This window comes from Falco naumanni, chromosome 7 (genome assembly GCF_017639655.2).
Source record: "Falco naumanni isolate bFalNau1 chromosome 7, bFalNau1.pat, whole genome shotgun sequence".
NCBI lineage: Eukaryota > Metazoa > Chordata > Aves > Falconiformes > Falconidae > Falco > Falco naumanni.
In genome coordinates this window covers 21,807,392-21,822,619 of record NC_054060.1, presented here as the reverse complement: position 1 = coordinate 21,822,619, position 15,228 = coordinate 21,807,392, and the positions used below count along the sequence as shown (strand labels likewise).

At 45.2% G+C, this 15,228-nt stretch overlaps 1 protein-coding gene across 2 annotated transcripts in view; it reads left to right on the top strand.

The window, feature by feature from the left end:
• Nucleotides 1–5,614: 5,614 nt before the first annotated feature.
• Nucleotides 5,615–15,228, top strand: part of RORA (RAR related orphan receptor A) — a 384,509-nt gene continuing 374,895 nt past the window's right edge. Inside the window, exon 1 of one of the 2 annotated variants that reach the window (XM_040600296.1) lies at nt 5,615–5,891. In XM_040600296.1, the coding sequence (XP_040456230.1) occupies nt 5,723–5,891 (169 nt within the window). In that variant the 5' untranslated portion in view covers nt 5,615–5,722. The remainder of the gene's footprint in view (nt 5,892–15,228) is intronic. The other variant, XM_040600297.1, reaches the window with a different exon arrangement.

The window sequence follows — 15,228 nt, the reverse complement described above, 5'->3', positions numbered from 1 at the left end:
CTTTCCTATTCATGGTGATTTGGAACTACAAACTGCTTAGTCTGATAGGCTTTTGCTTGGCTAGTGCAAACTTCCTTAATGGTTTTGAGTGAAAGTGAGCTTTCCAAGTGCATTTGAACTCTCTAATAATTAGTTTAGGATTTTGCCAGTGAGCCAAATAACTTAGAATGGTTCTTTCAGGTAAGGTATTTTGAAAGGCGTTACTGATGGAATCCACCAGGGGAACAACAAAGATGTATGAAGACATATGCACAACCATCATCTAGACAATAGTAACATTTTTTTCTTTCGGAGAAGCTATTTTTTCTCCTTGCTTTAACCTGCTTTTAACCTACTACTACTTCTGGAGAAACATATAGTTTGAACAAAACTTGTGAGTTATCAGTCTGATATAAATGTGGTGTGATATAAATGTGGTATTTGAGTGAGCAGCTATTGAGTGAAAACACAGTTTAGAAGAAGGTGCTGGAGCATGAGTTAATTGAAAAACAATCAACCCTACTTTGGACTGGGAGTGATCCAACATTTCAGAAATGGTGTCTCATTCACCAATCTTCACTAAAAAAGCTTCCATTTTCTTGAGAGGAAAAATGTACCTTTGGATCAGATTTTTCTCTTCCCTGTTTCCCTTCACTCTCCAGAGAATATGGGCAGGCTGATTTGTTCCTCTAATTCAATTAGCTTACCTTTGTGGGAGGAAGAGGTTGTCTGCAGTGTATGGAATGCGAGAAAGGTGTTCATCTTGCTAAAGGGAAAGGTTCAGTAAGGTTTTAACCATCTGCAAGAAAACAGCATTGAAGATAGCATGCTGAGAAAGACAGGTATCTCTGGGCCTTTTGCCTTAATTCAGTCACAAAAAGTATTAAATTTTTAAGAACTGGCCTGTGCTATTGGTGCTTACTCTTTATATCAGGGGATGCTGATTGTGGACATTGTGCTGTACAGATAAGCACAAAGGAGTCATTACTTCATATGTTGTGTGCTTCCCCACTTCAGTTTCTTTTGGAAATAGAAAATCCATTAAGGAATGAATCCAAATGGCAGGAGAGGAGAGTGGAAATAGAGGCTTAACAAACAATGAAAAGCAGCTCATAGTTTACGCTGTGAGTTTGCAGCAGGAAGGAGATTCCACTGAATCTGTGCTGTGCTAGCCAGTTAACAAATGCTCCCCAGTCTTTAAAACAAACAAAATTGTATCTGTGAGTATAACTTCTAGATGAACTGTTTGATGAGCTTCCCACTTTGCTTAGAGATAAAGGCTGTGGGAAAGGGTCTGCTGAAACTGCATCCAGCCACAGTGCCTCCAGTACTGTTGTACTATTTCTGTCCTGTTATTTCTTACTTTGTTTTCATCTAGAATAAGACAGAATGCTGTTAAAGTAGTATTTAGTTTAGTTACTGCCAAATATATACAGGTTCAGTTACTAATTCAGGTTCTATACATGTAGTTTACTAGTCTGCCTGGTTTTGCTGAAGCTTAATGGGGTGCATAACTTTAAGGTTGATCTCAGGTATTATAGGCTGTATGTTTCAACTGGAAGCAGCTTCTTGTCCTACTGTAAAATTCAATTAACTAAAGCTTTGTAAACCATTAAAAAGATAGGCCACAGAATATGGTTACAAAGAATAGATGCATACAATTTAAATTATCCTTTCAAGATCGGTCTATAAATCAGAATTGTGCAACCTGACTTCACTGAAGACCTAGTGGATGTCCTACTACTTGCATGGCTCTCAAATCTGCTCTTCTGAATGTCCTCAACCTATGACCTTTTACTTTTTCTTTTCCTGCAAAGACATCAAAACCACAGACAAGGGAATGTCCAGTGGAAGCAAATGCGCCTTAACCCTGGCACCTTGTTGTACAGGAGGAGGAGCTGTAACTGGAAGAACTTGGGGGAATGTCACAAGGGAACACCTAAGACAGGAAATGCCACCAGCACCAAAATACCTCGCTAGTTCTTTTTTGTGCTATGTTATCCAAGCTTTGCCCTCGTCATTATTCAGCTCTGCAGCAGTACATTCTCTACAACTGCTAGACTGGAGCTAACAAAGCTTCCTAGGAACGTTTGACAGTTCCCTTTGATGTGTGCAGGGTGTGGCCAGAGGTCACTGGAGCCTGGATCCACAGGCAGGAATGTGGGCTATTGTATAAGAGAGCCTGGATGATGCTTTTAGTCACATGATTTAGTTCTAGGTAGTCCTGCAAGAAGCAGGGAGTTGGACTTAATGATCCCTATGGGTCCCTTCCAACTCGAGATACTCTGTGATTCTATATACTTTCTGGGTCAGGAACGTACTTTGGCATTCTTTTTAAAGTGGGGTATTTCAACAGCTGTATTAGTTGTGTATATAGAAGACCATTACGGACTACCTCAAATTCAAAAAACGCTTACATATTAACGGACCATGAACCCTACAGCAATGTGGTGGTGTACTGTTCCCTTGTGAACTGTGATTTTCTTGTGTGTGTGTGTATGTGTTCTGTGTAGCTTGTGCCTGTCCCTCATGAGAGTGTGCTTTCTGTCATTGACGGTTGTGTGCATTATAGCTTTTCTGCCACTTATTCTGTCGCTGTGTTGGTGCTCTGAAAAAGTGTCCATATGATCCTCAATATCTTGTCTACTCCAGAATCACAGATTTGTTGATAATTTTTTTCCAATTAAAATTTAAAAGAATATTATTATTATTTGTATCTACATGAAATCAACAAAATCAACTGGAAATGTTTGGTGATACTCTTACCTTTTTACCTTTTTTTTTCCATTACTGTTACTTTTGGTGGGATCCGTTCCAGGTAATGTCTACAGCAAATTCTAAAGCCCTTTTTAATCTAACCAAACATATCTCCTCAAGTTTCTCAGCATACCTGTCTGCTGTGAATGCCATCTCACTTGTTTAAACAAGCTAAGTGATCAAAGTTAATGAACCATTTTGGTATGGGTTGGAAGCTGGAAATAAAGACCAAAGAACGAGGAAGACTTTTTCTGTGCCTGGGAAATGTCTCAGCAGAGCAGATTCATAGAGGGAGCTTGACAGAAGTCATGTTGGTTTTACTCCGCTACATAAAGCTCAAGTGCACTGTTACCCTGGTTTTGTTTTTTTTTTTTCTCATGGTGCTTTCAGTTTTTTTGACCACCCTTTCTTTCTGCAGAAAAGTGAAGCTCCTTTATATCTTCCCTTATGTAGGTGCTACAAAAACTCTTAGGTTGTTGCCTCTACAAACATGCTACAAGTCTGTCCTGCATTAGCTGGCTCTCATTGCTGGTGACTTATGAGAGAGATGTTGTTTAACAACATAAAATTAATTTTTCTCCATTGCATCAGATGTTCTAGGCACTTGGGAAATCACAGAAGAGTAAATCCCCCCCTAATTTCTTCTGGAAACCAAAGTTCTACTGTATGTTGTCCTATTGTAGCCTTCAGTGTTTCTTTCCCTTCTTTCTCTTCTAAGAAAATAAATTGTTTAGTTTTAGAAAATGGGGGGAAATATACACCAAATGACAATTGTATAGCTATGGTAGGTATGCTAAATCTCAGCAGCCTTTAACAGATAAAAGGAGAAGAGAAAAAAAAAAAACCACAACAACAAACACCCCACACTGATAATCTGAAGTATCTGCAATACTAAATACAGTCCTGCAAAACACTCACGTGAATAATCCTTACTGTGGCAAGTAGTCCAATTGTTCCCAGTGCTGGTGAAAGGCAGTGGTTTGGCAGCTTTGAGGAATGAAGTCCTTTTTTATTAGCCGGGCAAGTTTCCCAACACACATTGCCTGGTCAGCCTGCTTAAACCCTGATCTGAAGAGGGAGGGATAAGCTTTCTCTCAGGATAACAGGCAGTTCAGTTTCCACAGCTCACATAATTCTCGCTTCTATTTGGAGGCTGCCAATTAGTGAAAAGTAAAGGGAGAGAGTTTGCAGGATATTGCAGCTTTAATCCACCAAACTCGCATTGGGCAAGGACCACCTTGTTGCCCTCTGCAGATTCCGGCGAGACCACGCCAAAAGATTGTGAACCTGTCTGTGCTGGCATGCAGTACCGTGCAGTAATGGGATGTTCCCCCCAGCCTCAAGATAAGGCACTGGGAGCAAACTGTGCTCCTGCCTCCCTCTCCCACTTTCCCTCACCACCCTTCCAAGCCTGCTGTCTAGGAACAGCTTCTGTCAGGCTTGAGGTGGTTTCACATGTCACCGGTGAGAAACAGGATGGCCTTTCATGTCCACACCCCAGGGCTTCCAGGGCTGCTGCCACCGAACGCGCAATCGTCGAGAAGAGGCACTGGTGTACTCAGTGGGCAAGGTCTGCAAGTCCAGCTCTGACTTCCTCAAATTTATTTGGGCTCTGAAAATAAATGCAGAATCCTTCTTAGTGCTACCCTGTCTTCTCCAGTCTCTGCCTGTTCCTCTCAGATGTAGGCAGCCAAGAAATAATCAGAACTCTCGTGGCCTTTTTCAGACACGGATAGTTGTAACTTCAGGACCTCCAAATTGACTGACCCAAGACTCTACCCTCCTGCTAAGGGGACTGTCAGCAGCGCAAGACATAATCCAGTTTGTGGACAAGCTCCTGGGCACACAGGACTCATGGTACGTTTCACAGCTGGTTGTGAGCAGCCACCGTTTGTGGTGGAGCAGTACAGTTAGTGGTGATTAGACAGCGGAGTGTGGATTTGTCCAAGGTTTACCTGCGAGTTTCATCAGGTGCTGGCCCCAGCAGTGTCCACAGCCATAGCAGCATCCCGGCTGGCAGAAAGTGGCATACCAACTGCTTTCCAGTGCCGTTTGGAAAAAGCTTGTGCTGCGATCAGTACAAACACCGTGATCTGGTCTACTGAGGCCACGCTTCCAGCCAGAGCAGCCAGCTTTAGCAGCTTCTGTGCAGGAGGCAGCAGGGCTGCATGTAACATGGCCTCTGTTATACAAGAGGGATGTGTTCCTCAGCACACTGGTCGTGGCAGCTGTTACTTTATTTTAAAATCGGGTAATGGCCAAGGAGCTGACCGCTACCGAGACCACGAACAGCGCCAGAGCGCTGGCAGAGCTCGGAGCAGAGCCGGAGGGGTTCCGGCACCTTGCTAGTCACCTTTTGTCCTGTGTCAAAGCATACTTCCCTGCGAGAGGTATTGTCTGCAAGGTTGCCGTCTCTGGCTGCGCGGCTGCTAGACATGCGGGTCTGGAGACGCGCGATACGGCTGGCATCTCCCGGTGCCGCCTCAGCCGGCGGCGTCGCGGGGGGAAGGCAGCGCGCTCGGCCGCGCTTCCCGGCGGCCGGGACCCGGCGACAGGGCGCCTGCGGGCCCCCGACCTTGCTGCGCGGCCCCCAAAGCGCCGGGCCGTGGCGCGCACCCGGGCGGGAGGCCGGCCTGTCCGCAGCCCCCTCCGGCCCCGGTCTCGGCCCGGCCCCTGCGCTGCGCGGCGGGGGGGCGCCCCGCACGCCGCCCGGGCCCGCCGCCGTCCGGCGCCCCGGGGCCGCGCCGGAGGGCGGCGGTGCGGGCGCGGGGTGCGCGGCGGGCGGCGGAGCGCGGGGGGTGCGGGGGCGGGGGGGTGTGCAGCTCTCGCTAGCGCTGCTTGTGGTCACAGCCAGGCAAGCTCACATCCCATCTGGATCACGCTCGCTCTCTCCCTTCTGCTTCCCTACCATAGAGTTGCGCTGGAAACAGAAGATAGAGGGAGTGTAGGAGCTCGCCATCTCCAAGCGATCTACATTGGGAAAAACATGGAGTCCGCTCCGGCAGCCCCCGATCCAGCAGCCAGTGAGCCGGGCAGCAGCGTCTCCGAGGCGGCCGCCGGCGCCAGGGACACCCCGGTGAACCTGGAGCCTGCCCGGAAAAGCGATGCGCCGGCTCCCGTCCGCAGGCAGAGCTACTCCAGCAGCAGCAGCAGAGGTAGGGAGACTTGGGGAAGGGGGAGGGGGCCGGGGGAGTGGGATCGGGGGGTGGGTGGGAATAGGAAGAGGGGGGTAAGAGAGAAGGGGGAAATGCAGCAATTTAATCCCCTGGTTTATCGTTTGTGCTTGTTGAAGCCGCGCACGCAAACAAGCCACGCTTCTACCCCCTGCAAAACCTTGCAAACTTTTATAGCTTCTTTTAATTGCTGCAGGAGGAGGGACGAATGCATTGAAAATATCGAGCGGTGCTGGGCGCTTGCCTATCTCTCGTTTATTGCCTGTGGCATCCGGATGGGTACTGTGCCCCCGAAATTACATAATTTTATAAATATATAAAGCAACAGCGGGAGTATTTGGATTCGAGGGAACAAACTTTTAAAGCTGCAGTGTCCTTCCTCCCCCCCCCCCCCTTTTTTTTTCTCCCCCTCGTCTGTCTCCTTTTGACAGTTTCTCAACTGGTGTGCTGTGGCTTGTTGTGAATGGGGGATCCGTGATTAAACAGGAGATTTGCGGTCTGCGGGTGTCTTACTCACTCTCTTGCGCGCTGTTTTCACTTAATTCATTTAAGTGTGTCTTAAAAATTATTTCCTCGCGGAGCGGATGATCTCGTAGCTGCCGTTGTTTCTTAAAGGTGCGCAACTTTGCAGAGGGGGCTCTCTGCCCCCGTGGATTCTCCCTCGCTCCCCCTCGGCCCCCGAGCGAAACGCCGCAAACCAGCCACCGAGCCCCCTTCCCCGCCGCTGGCCGCCGCGCCCGCTGCCGCCGCAGGTCGCGTCCCTCCGCCGGGCGGGACAGCGCGGAAGGTGCTCGGCGCGGCCGAAGTTTGGCGGCAGCTCGGCAGTGCCCGGGCCGGGCGGGCGGCGAGCTCCGGCGGCGTGAGGGCTGAGCGCTGGCGGAGCGCGGCGCAGCGCAGCGGGCAGGGCGCTCTCGCCGCTGCTCCCGCCGCAGGAGCGGTGAGGGGCGCCGGCTTCAAACACCTCCGGAGTTTGCCGAGACGTGCGAGAGGGAGGAGGCTGCCGCTTTAATTACATGTAAATAATTTATGAAGCGTTGCTCCGACTAGAGGGGGAGCGCGCTAGAGAGGCTTCGCTCGGTAAAATCACTCGGTGATGGGTAAAAATTAATTAAATAACGCTATGTAATAATATACACGGCTGTTGGAAGAAATGACGGGCGGAGAAAAGTCCGTGCCCGGCGGGAGCCAGCCCCCCGCGGCGGCCGGGCCCGGGGCGGCGATGCCCGGCCGCGGCGGCGGGGAGAGCGGCGCTCCTCGGACGGAGGGGTTTTTGGTTGTAGGTTGGAATATGGCTGATCATGTGTTGGCTTGTGTTTTACAGTATTTTTCCCCTTTTGGCCACACCCCCCCTTCCCAGGCAGCTTCCCACTCAGGGAATCCGCGTACAGTAAAAGCCATCGAGCTGACACACGCCGCAACGTTTAATTAGAGGCGATTTGCGAGCGGGCGGCGGCGGGCCGGGCCGGGCCGGGCCGAGGCAGGCAGGCAGCGGTGCGCTGCGCTGCGCGGGGTATATTTAGCGCTTGCGAGAGTGGATTTGGAATGCAAGCGCCTTATGTAACGAGGTTAATCAGAAACACTGGAGAAAATTTCCTTAATTTGTCGGGGAGTTTTCTGGCCGTTGGCGGAGCGGCCGTAGTTGGCGGGTGTTACACAACGCCCCCCGCCCCCCCCTCCCGGCCGAGGGCTCCGCCGGCTCGGGCAGATGGTGCCGCCGGGCACCGGGGCCGGCAGCAGGGAGCAGGCACCGGGGGGGGGGGGCGGGGGATGGACTTTGGGGTCCTATCGGTTATGTAACGCTGGGATGCCGTTTCTGTATGGATGCGAAAGGAGCTGGGGGGGTGGCCCCGGCGGTGAGGGTGCGCGCTCGGCGGTCCCGAAATGTTTCGGCTGTGGCACTGCTAACCCGCTGACCCACATGTCCCCCCCGCCCCCCCCCCCGGATTCAATCCGGCAGGAGCGGGGGTCGGGCGCTCGCAGGCACGCGCTGCCGCTCGCCCGGACTGGCGGTCGCCGCGCGGCAGCGGGTGCTGGGTTATGTAACAGGCGGAGCGCGCGCGCCAAGGGCAGGGATGGAGGCGCCCTGTGCCGCGCGCCCCCGGGCTGGGGAGGGGGGCGGCGAGGGGAGAGTGGCGGGGATCCGGAAAAAAAGAGAAATGTTTGGGTTTTCGGATGATGTAATGGAGTTGGCAGAAAATACAAGTCTGCTCCTAGAGTGCGAGCAGTAAGAGAACTGGAGCTGGCATTCTGTGCTAATGTTGCATAAATTAGCGTATTGGAAATAAATTGACCTACACACTACACACCAGCAGATCATGCCTTTCCAGTAGTTAAAACCTGAAGATACAGAACCGTGCAGGAAAACATGACGATATTAACATTTTGGCCTCCTTGAAATCGGGACTTGATGGATTAGGTGTTCAGTGTCCCAGTAGACTTGTAGCTTATTTTCATTTTCTTTTTTCTTTTCTATTTTTTTAGAGCTATTGAAATAGAATTTGACTTCTTGCTCTTTTTTTTTTTTTTTTTTTTTTTTTTTTTTGTCTTCATATGGTCCTTTATTTCTTACGGCAACAGAGTGACCTTAATGGGTGACCAGTATAGGTGAAATTATTTTTAAAACAGTTACCTTGTAAGCTCATATGGTCAGTGGTATATTGGGTTCGAGAATTTACCTGTTTGGGTCGTGATTCTGCAGCGCGTTGTAAGCTGGCAGACCTGGACTCTCGTTCAGTCTATGCAGAGGGGTGATACAGATACATAGATACTTAGGGCTATGTACGTGTGCACACACCCCTCTAACTGTAAAAATTCTTATTGTTTTAAGTAGCAAACCTTTCAAAACACTAGAAATATGCTTCATATCCTTTATTTTCATAGCTGCACCTGCTGCAAAGTTGCTTCAGTACTTCACAGTTTATAATAACCAGTTTACGTAGGGAATGAAGAAAACAAAAATGAAGAAAGGGCTGTTGATGAAGAAGTGGGGAAAGTTTGCTGTGGAATAAATCTTCAAGTGAGGCTCCAGTTATTATAATGCTAGCATTTTAAAATGCCCTATTCCTTAATATACAAACATGTTTGGAGCACCAGATCCTTACATAACTTGATTTTTATTTTGCTAAGATTATGTTGTTTGTGTTGCTCTGTAGAACACTTAACTGAAAACATAAATTCAGGACTTAACAAAAGCAGCTTTCAAATGGAGAATTTTTACCTGTCTTATTTAGTATATTGGAGCATGCATGCATACCTGCATGTTTTGGAAAGTTACCTGTGGTCTGATATCAAAACTGATCATTAGAAAATTGACACCTTACATGCAAAAAGCAGGAAATGGACAACACCACCCCCACACACCCCCACACACCCCAGTTTTTCCCTCGATATTTTTACTGCTGACACTAATTTTTAAGATTTTCCTAAGAGCATTCACTGTCCAGCAGGTTGAATTTCAGTCTGTGTGTGTTCTGCAACAAGGGTTTGTGGTTTGCCATGGTTAGTAGACGGAATGCTTCACTCACCAGCTCTGGCCCTGGACTGTGGCTGTTAAATGCCATTCATTTCACTTTACAGGCTTTGACATCCATGGAGTTCCCCCATGCTGCAGTCTAAGGCTTAATGTTCTACTACTCCCCTTAGAAATAGTCATAAATGTACAAACTGTATTTTAATAGAGAACTATTGTCTCATTAGAAATGAAAAGTATATTAAAAAAGCTTTTTAATCTGATAAAAAAATTGCTCAGTTTTTTTGGAACTGATGCTTCAGTGATAAGTCAATCGAAAGAATGTCTTGGCAAAAAAAATTTAAAGGCAGCCCCTACGCCATTGGAAGATGCTGTGTGTAGGTATTTTTATGATGCTTTGTATTTAATAATAGAAAGCTGCAGCTATGTAGGTACTTGTTTTTGTTTTCTTGCTGTTGAAGTACTGAGAGTATCTGCTATTTTCCAGAATGCCTTTGGAATTTATTACCATGTCATCTATTCAGCCTGATCTTTTCTCTACGGGTAGATTGGGAGGGGGCTTGCTTTTTGTGTTTTGTTTCAATTTGGGTGATGTTCCACAAATACGGATGTGACATCATAAATAGTGACATCAGTAGGTTTGTAGTGTTCTTTTCTTTCCAAAAAAATTCTTTATCGCTAGATTTTTTCTATTTCTGGATTTAGACTATTCCACAGAGCATAGTTGTGGTACAAAATTTTCTGTGTTATTTTCAGGAGGACTTGGAATTTTGTAAATTTGGATGTTTTCTGTAGATTCTTTGGATTGCCTTTGTCATAATTGAGGGCTATTCTGTATGCACCACTGATTTAGTCCTATTTTGGTAAATGATATGTGCTATGAATCCTTTAAAGGACAACATTGTTTTAAATGTTTGTAGCATAGGAGCAATAATAGCAGCAGTATGTTGTTCTCTTAGGAACAATGCACTTCTTTTATTTCAGTAAACCGTAACCTATTCTCTTATTTTATTTGCTTGAGAAACATCTCAGGAGCTCATAAACCAGTATGTAAATACTGTTATCATTCAACCAAATGCTGTAATTTTATTAAATAAAGAACATGTTTTGTAATGGAGATTAATGGGCTGTGTGACAATTTCAGTTTTGGGTATAGGACTGCATTTGAATAGAAAGGGCAAATTCAGCTTTGGGAAGTTGTCTGATTTTTTTTTTTTTTTTTCTCTCCCCCTTACCCGTTCTGGTATTTGTTTTTTAAGCTACAAAAATGTGTGCTGGGAGAGATCTGGAACGTCAGTGATTTATGTCAGTGGATTTAATATGAGAGCATCCCAGTGAAAAAAAAGAGGGGAAAAAAACCCCAACCTAGTTCTAAATTACTGTGATATCTGTATCACTCGTGAAATTAATTTATGAACAAATGATCTATTCTCTACTTAAATATTTTTAAGAGCATGTTTTCAGTGACACACAGTTGTAGGAGCAAGTGTAAAAAAAATAAATAAAATTGAAATTGGGGGTTATATCTAAATGCACTGGCAATTCTGGGTCCTGCGTAGGGTAAGGCTTGTTTACAGGCTCTGTGCTTCTTAACATGAAGCAGGGGGGCTGCAGCTGGGGGCAGCAGTACCGCTGTGGGAGGCAGGGGAAGGGGAAAGGGGAATACCAGAACCAGGCAGTTTACAGGGAGCTGTCAAAATGGAGCAATACACTTGGCTTAGGGCCTTCCATTCCTGTACTGCATGGCAGTTTCACCTCCTCAGCTGTCTGTCCACCCTAAACCTTTTAGATACAGGTACCTGTACCATCAAAGAGTTCCTGCCATCTCAGTTCCTGGGGGCTTGATGTTGTGATGGAGATGCAGTGGCAGCTTCTCAAGTGGAGCTGATTTTTTTCTCTGTCACGGTAAACTTACACCTGGACCTGAGCTCCCTATGGACATTCTGTAGTTTTCTGAACTTCCATGGCTTTGGTAGAAGAGGAAGTTCCTACAGGTAAGGTGTCAGAGAAACTTTTGGATGTATGGAAGGTTCCACATTTCATGGGCAGATTTCTGCTGTCTTGTTTTCTCTTCCTCTCATTTCTTTTTTCAAGTATCTTGTGTTCCACCTATTGCTGAGACAGTATTTGTAGCCCTGAAAATCTCTTCTGGAAATGTTTTTTACCAAGCTGTTGGTATTAAGCAGGAGTCCTCAAACTACAGCCCGCGGGCCGCATACGGCCCCCCAGGGTCCTCAATCTCCGCCCCCCAGGTATTTACAGAATCCGCCGCCCCGCCCCCCCCCCCCCCCCCCCCCCGCAGGTTGGGTGGGGGGAAACCAAGCAGCCGCAGACGACTGCCTGCCACTTCATCTGTGTGTCGGCCCCCTGTTTAAAAAGTTTGAGGACCCCTGGTATTAAGATTATATATATCCACAGCTGGCAGACAATTCACACCTCCTTACCAGCACAGATTCTTGTATATATGTATAGGAGGGCACTGCAGAGCAGAGTCTAAATCCTCTGCCATCACTAGATCCATGATACACAATTAATCTCATAAACGGATCAAACTTTTAAGGGTTGTTAGGATTTTTGGCCCCAGTGTTCTGGTAGGAGGCTCTTCTACAGCCTTGCTGTTCTGATGGTTTGAAAGCCTCCTCTCACTCCTACCTAACTGTCTTCATGATCAGTTAGTTTGCTTTCTTCTTTAAATGTTGGTTATAAAATCTCCTTGGACTGCAAATGAAGAGGCTGGCATTGTGTTCTGTGATAGCTGAACGTGCATGCTGATCTCTGTCCTCTGACTCATGCTTTAGCACTTGACCATATCTGTTGTAGATGGTCTGTGCTGATAGAAACAGGAGAATAGCTTGGGCTGTATGTCGCGAGGAGTGAATTTTCTAATTTTCTTGAACGTAAAGTTTGTGAATTATTCTTCATGCTCATATCTGAAGCTTCATCGAGGTATGTTTCATTCTTGGCAACAGCTGAGCTTTTCAGAGACTAAATGTATTAGGGCGTGTACTTTTATGAAGAAATTGTGGGGCTTATTTTACAGCAGTTTAATCTTATAGTTTAGCCTCATTGCACTGTTCATTTGGAAGGATCCCCAGGTGTTTTAAACACTATCAGGAACCATTTTGCTTATTACTGAAATCCAGCCACTTCTTGTGTGGAATCTGACAGCTGTTTAATGGCGCTCAGCCATGCTAAGCAGATCAGAACAGAAAGTGAAGAATACCATACCTGATTGAAACACTCAGAGGGATTTTAGGTACAGATAATATAATTATCTGCATCGGAATTGGGTCAAACAGCTCTATTCCTTAAGAAAATTACTAGATATTTTCAGTGGCAGTGTATGGTCAAGAAATTGGTTTGAAATACCTTCCTGAAAATGATACCCCCAGCAGTGAGATAATCGAAGATCCTGCTGCTTACCCTATTGTGATCACCAGTTGCGGTATGATCAATGTTTTCTTCAGGTAATTTTAGATGTATTAATTGTTTGGTCCCATGCTGGTATGTGAAATCTTGCAAACCAGGGGGGAGCAACTGGGTGGTTGTAGGTCTTGCTTTGTAGAGCAGATTCCTGTACAGCTGTGTTTTTTAAATCGTGAGTTGCACTGCCGTGTATGAGATGTGCTCATATTAGCAGAGGTTTTAAAAATGGTTGTAGGGCATCTGTTGGCACTAAGCCAGTAGGGAATGGAGGAGGTGGGTGTCACAGTCTTTTCTTTTGAGGCTATTGGGGAGTATGGGGAAAATGTATAGCTCTTTTCAAGTTGTCTTCAATTGCACTTCCCATATAATCTGGCAAAACAGAATATAAACAGAAGACCCATAAAAGATGCAAAGGAATAAAAGTTAAAATTCATGATCAACTGAATGTACATAAATGTTCCAGTAGTCATGACCAACTGTGGAGTCTTTCATTTGTAATTTAATCTAATAATTTCCATGCACTTCTAAAGGAACACACTATGAAGCTGGCAACTTCTGAGAAATTGCTGTGCTGTTACAAACAGCATTTGAGCTGGCATTATAACAGCATGATAGATAGCGAGATGGAGAAGAAAGTTAGCTGTTGAAACTGAGCTGAGAGAAATTGCTAGCAGAATGTAAGAAAGCAGAGTCGGATTATGATAACCTCCCTTGTAGAATCAAATTAAACCTTTTTAAAGGTTTTATTGATTTTTGGTTTGTAGTTGTACTATGTATTTACCTCACATGGGTACATGAGATTAATGAGGCAGGTCTAGTGATCACGGAGTGAAAAACTGTGGTGCTGCTGTTCTTTTTAAATGTTTCATTTTGTATAGACCATGGGATATTTACAGCATTAATCGACAATATGTCTGTGTGCTTTAGTTCTGCAACTGTTTAAATGGATTGAAAGTGTTTAATATACAGAAGCAATGGAAATTAAAACTCCTGAACTCGTCCTACAAAGAGGTTGAGCAGAGCCCCTCACACTTTTATTTTATTGCTTGCATAAAAATCCTTAGAAAGAGCATGCTGTCCAAAGAGGCTGTTTGCGTGAAGAATGGTGAATATATGGCCAAGAAGTCTGCAGCTGGTTTTGAAATGATGGCTGAAAGAATTAAAAAAAAAAAAAAAAAAAAAGGAAAAAAATCCCCCAAACCCAGCGGTGTAGACCATTTGGCATAAGTGCTATCAGGTATGCATCTAATAGCATTGCCAGCTCCTCACACATGAGAGAGGAACTTTTTCCATAGTTATGTAGAAGTGTATGCCATACACTTTTGAAATACATATATATGCAAAACTATAGACACCAAGACTTAAATAATGTATTAGTAGAGCTTGACTTGACTATTTTGGCACTGAAGCAAGGTCTGTTAGATACAGTCAAGGATAAAGCCAAGGCTTGTGAAATACAGATGATAGGTTTTATTTTCTTCCTGTCATGGAAGTGTGAGAATACTTTAAAGTAGGATTTCCCCTCATAGTTTGTCTTCAACGGTGGAGGTGGGAAAAAATGTCTTTTTTATGAACTGATAGATGACTTTGCCGAAGTCTGTACCAAATGTAAATCAGTTAGAGGGCTGTGCTGCATTATATCTGTTAACTAAGGGCGGAAAGGTAAGGTTTAAACAATTCCTTTGAAAGAAGTCTTGAAATTTGATAAGACAGGCTAAAATACAGCTTTTGTTAATACTTTACTTGAAGTCAAAAACTGTCAGCATAAAGCGTCTTCTAAATCCTATGTATATTAAAAAATAAAATAAAATGAAACCAATCTTAAAGGAAACTAGGGCATTTCAAAACCCTCTTCTTTCTCTGCGTCATACTTCATTTGTGTAATCTTCAAGAGAAGTTTTGTTAGTCATTTGTGTTGTCACTATAGAAGTTAGGAAGGGTCCTTTACTGCCTGAGTTGTTACAGAGAGGCCTTTTAAAAATTCTAATGAAATATACTCTGAACTGTTAACATCTGACGTTGAGTCATAGTATTTCTGAGATAATAAATGTAAAAGTAAGTCTGTTAGCAAAAGCAGAAAAGCAACTGTTTCCAGGGCTGGTGCTTGGAGGAGTAATGGATGAAGCAATGTGTATTGGTGCTGTGCTTTCAGTCCCTAAGCATTTCTGCCCATCTGTCAATGGCCAGCCAGTCTTTACACTTTGAGAGTCTTTAAAAAACAAGCTGGTAAGTAATTTCTACAGATTTCATTACCGTTCAATGCTCTTGACATTTGTAATGGTGTATTATTTTCTGCTAAAATCAGGTGTGTTTTTAAAAACTGAAGTAATTTGATTTTCATGAACATGAATCTGCAAGAGATGAGATTAAGGCCTGTCATACATTAGCGGCGTGAAAGCTACCCTTGGCTATTGAAGAGTTCTG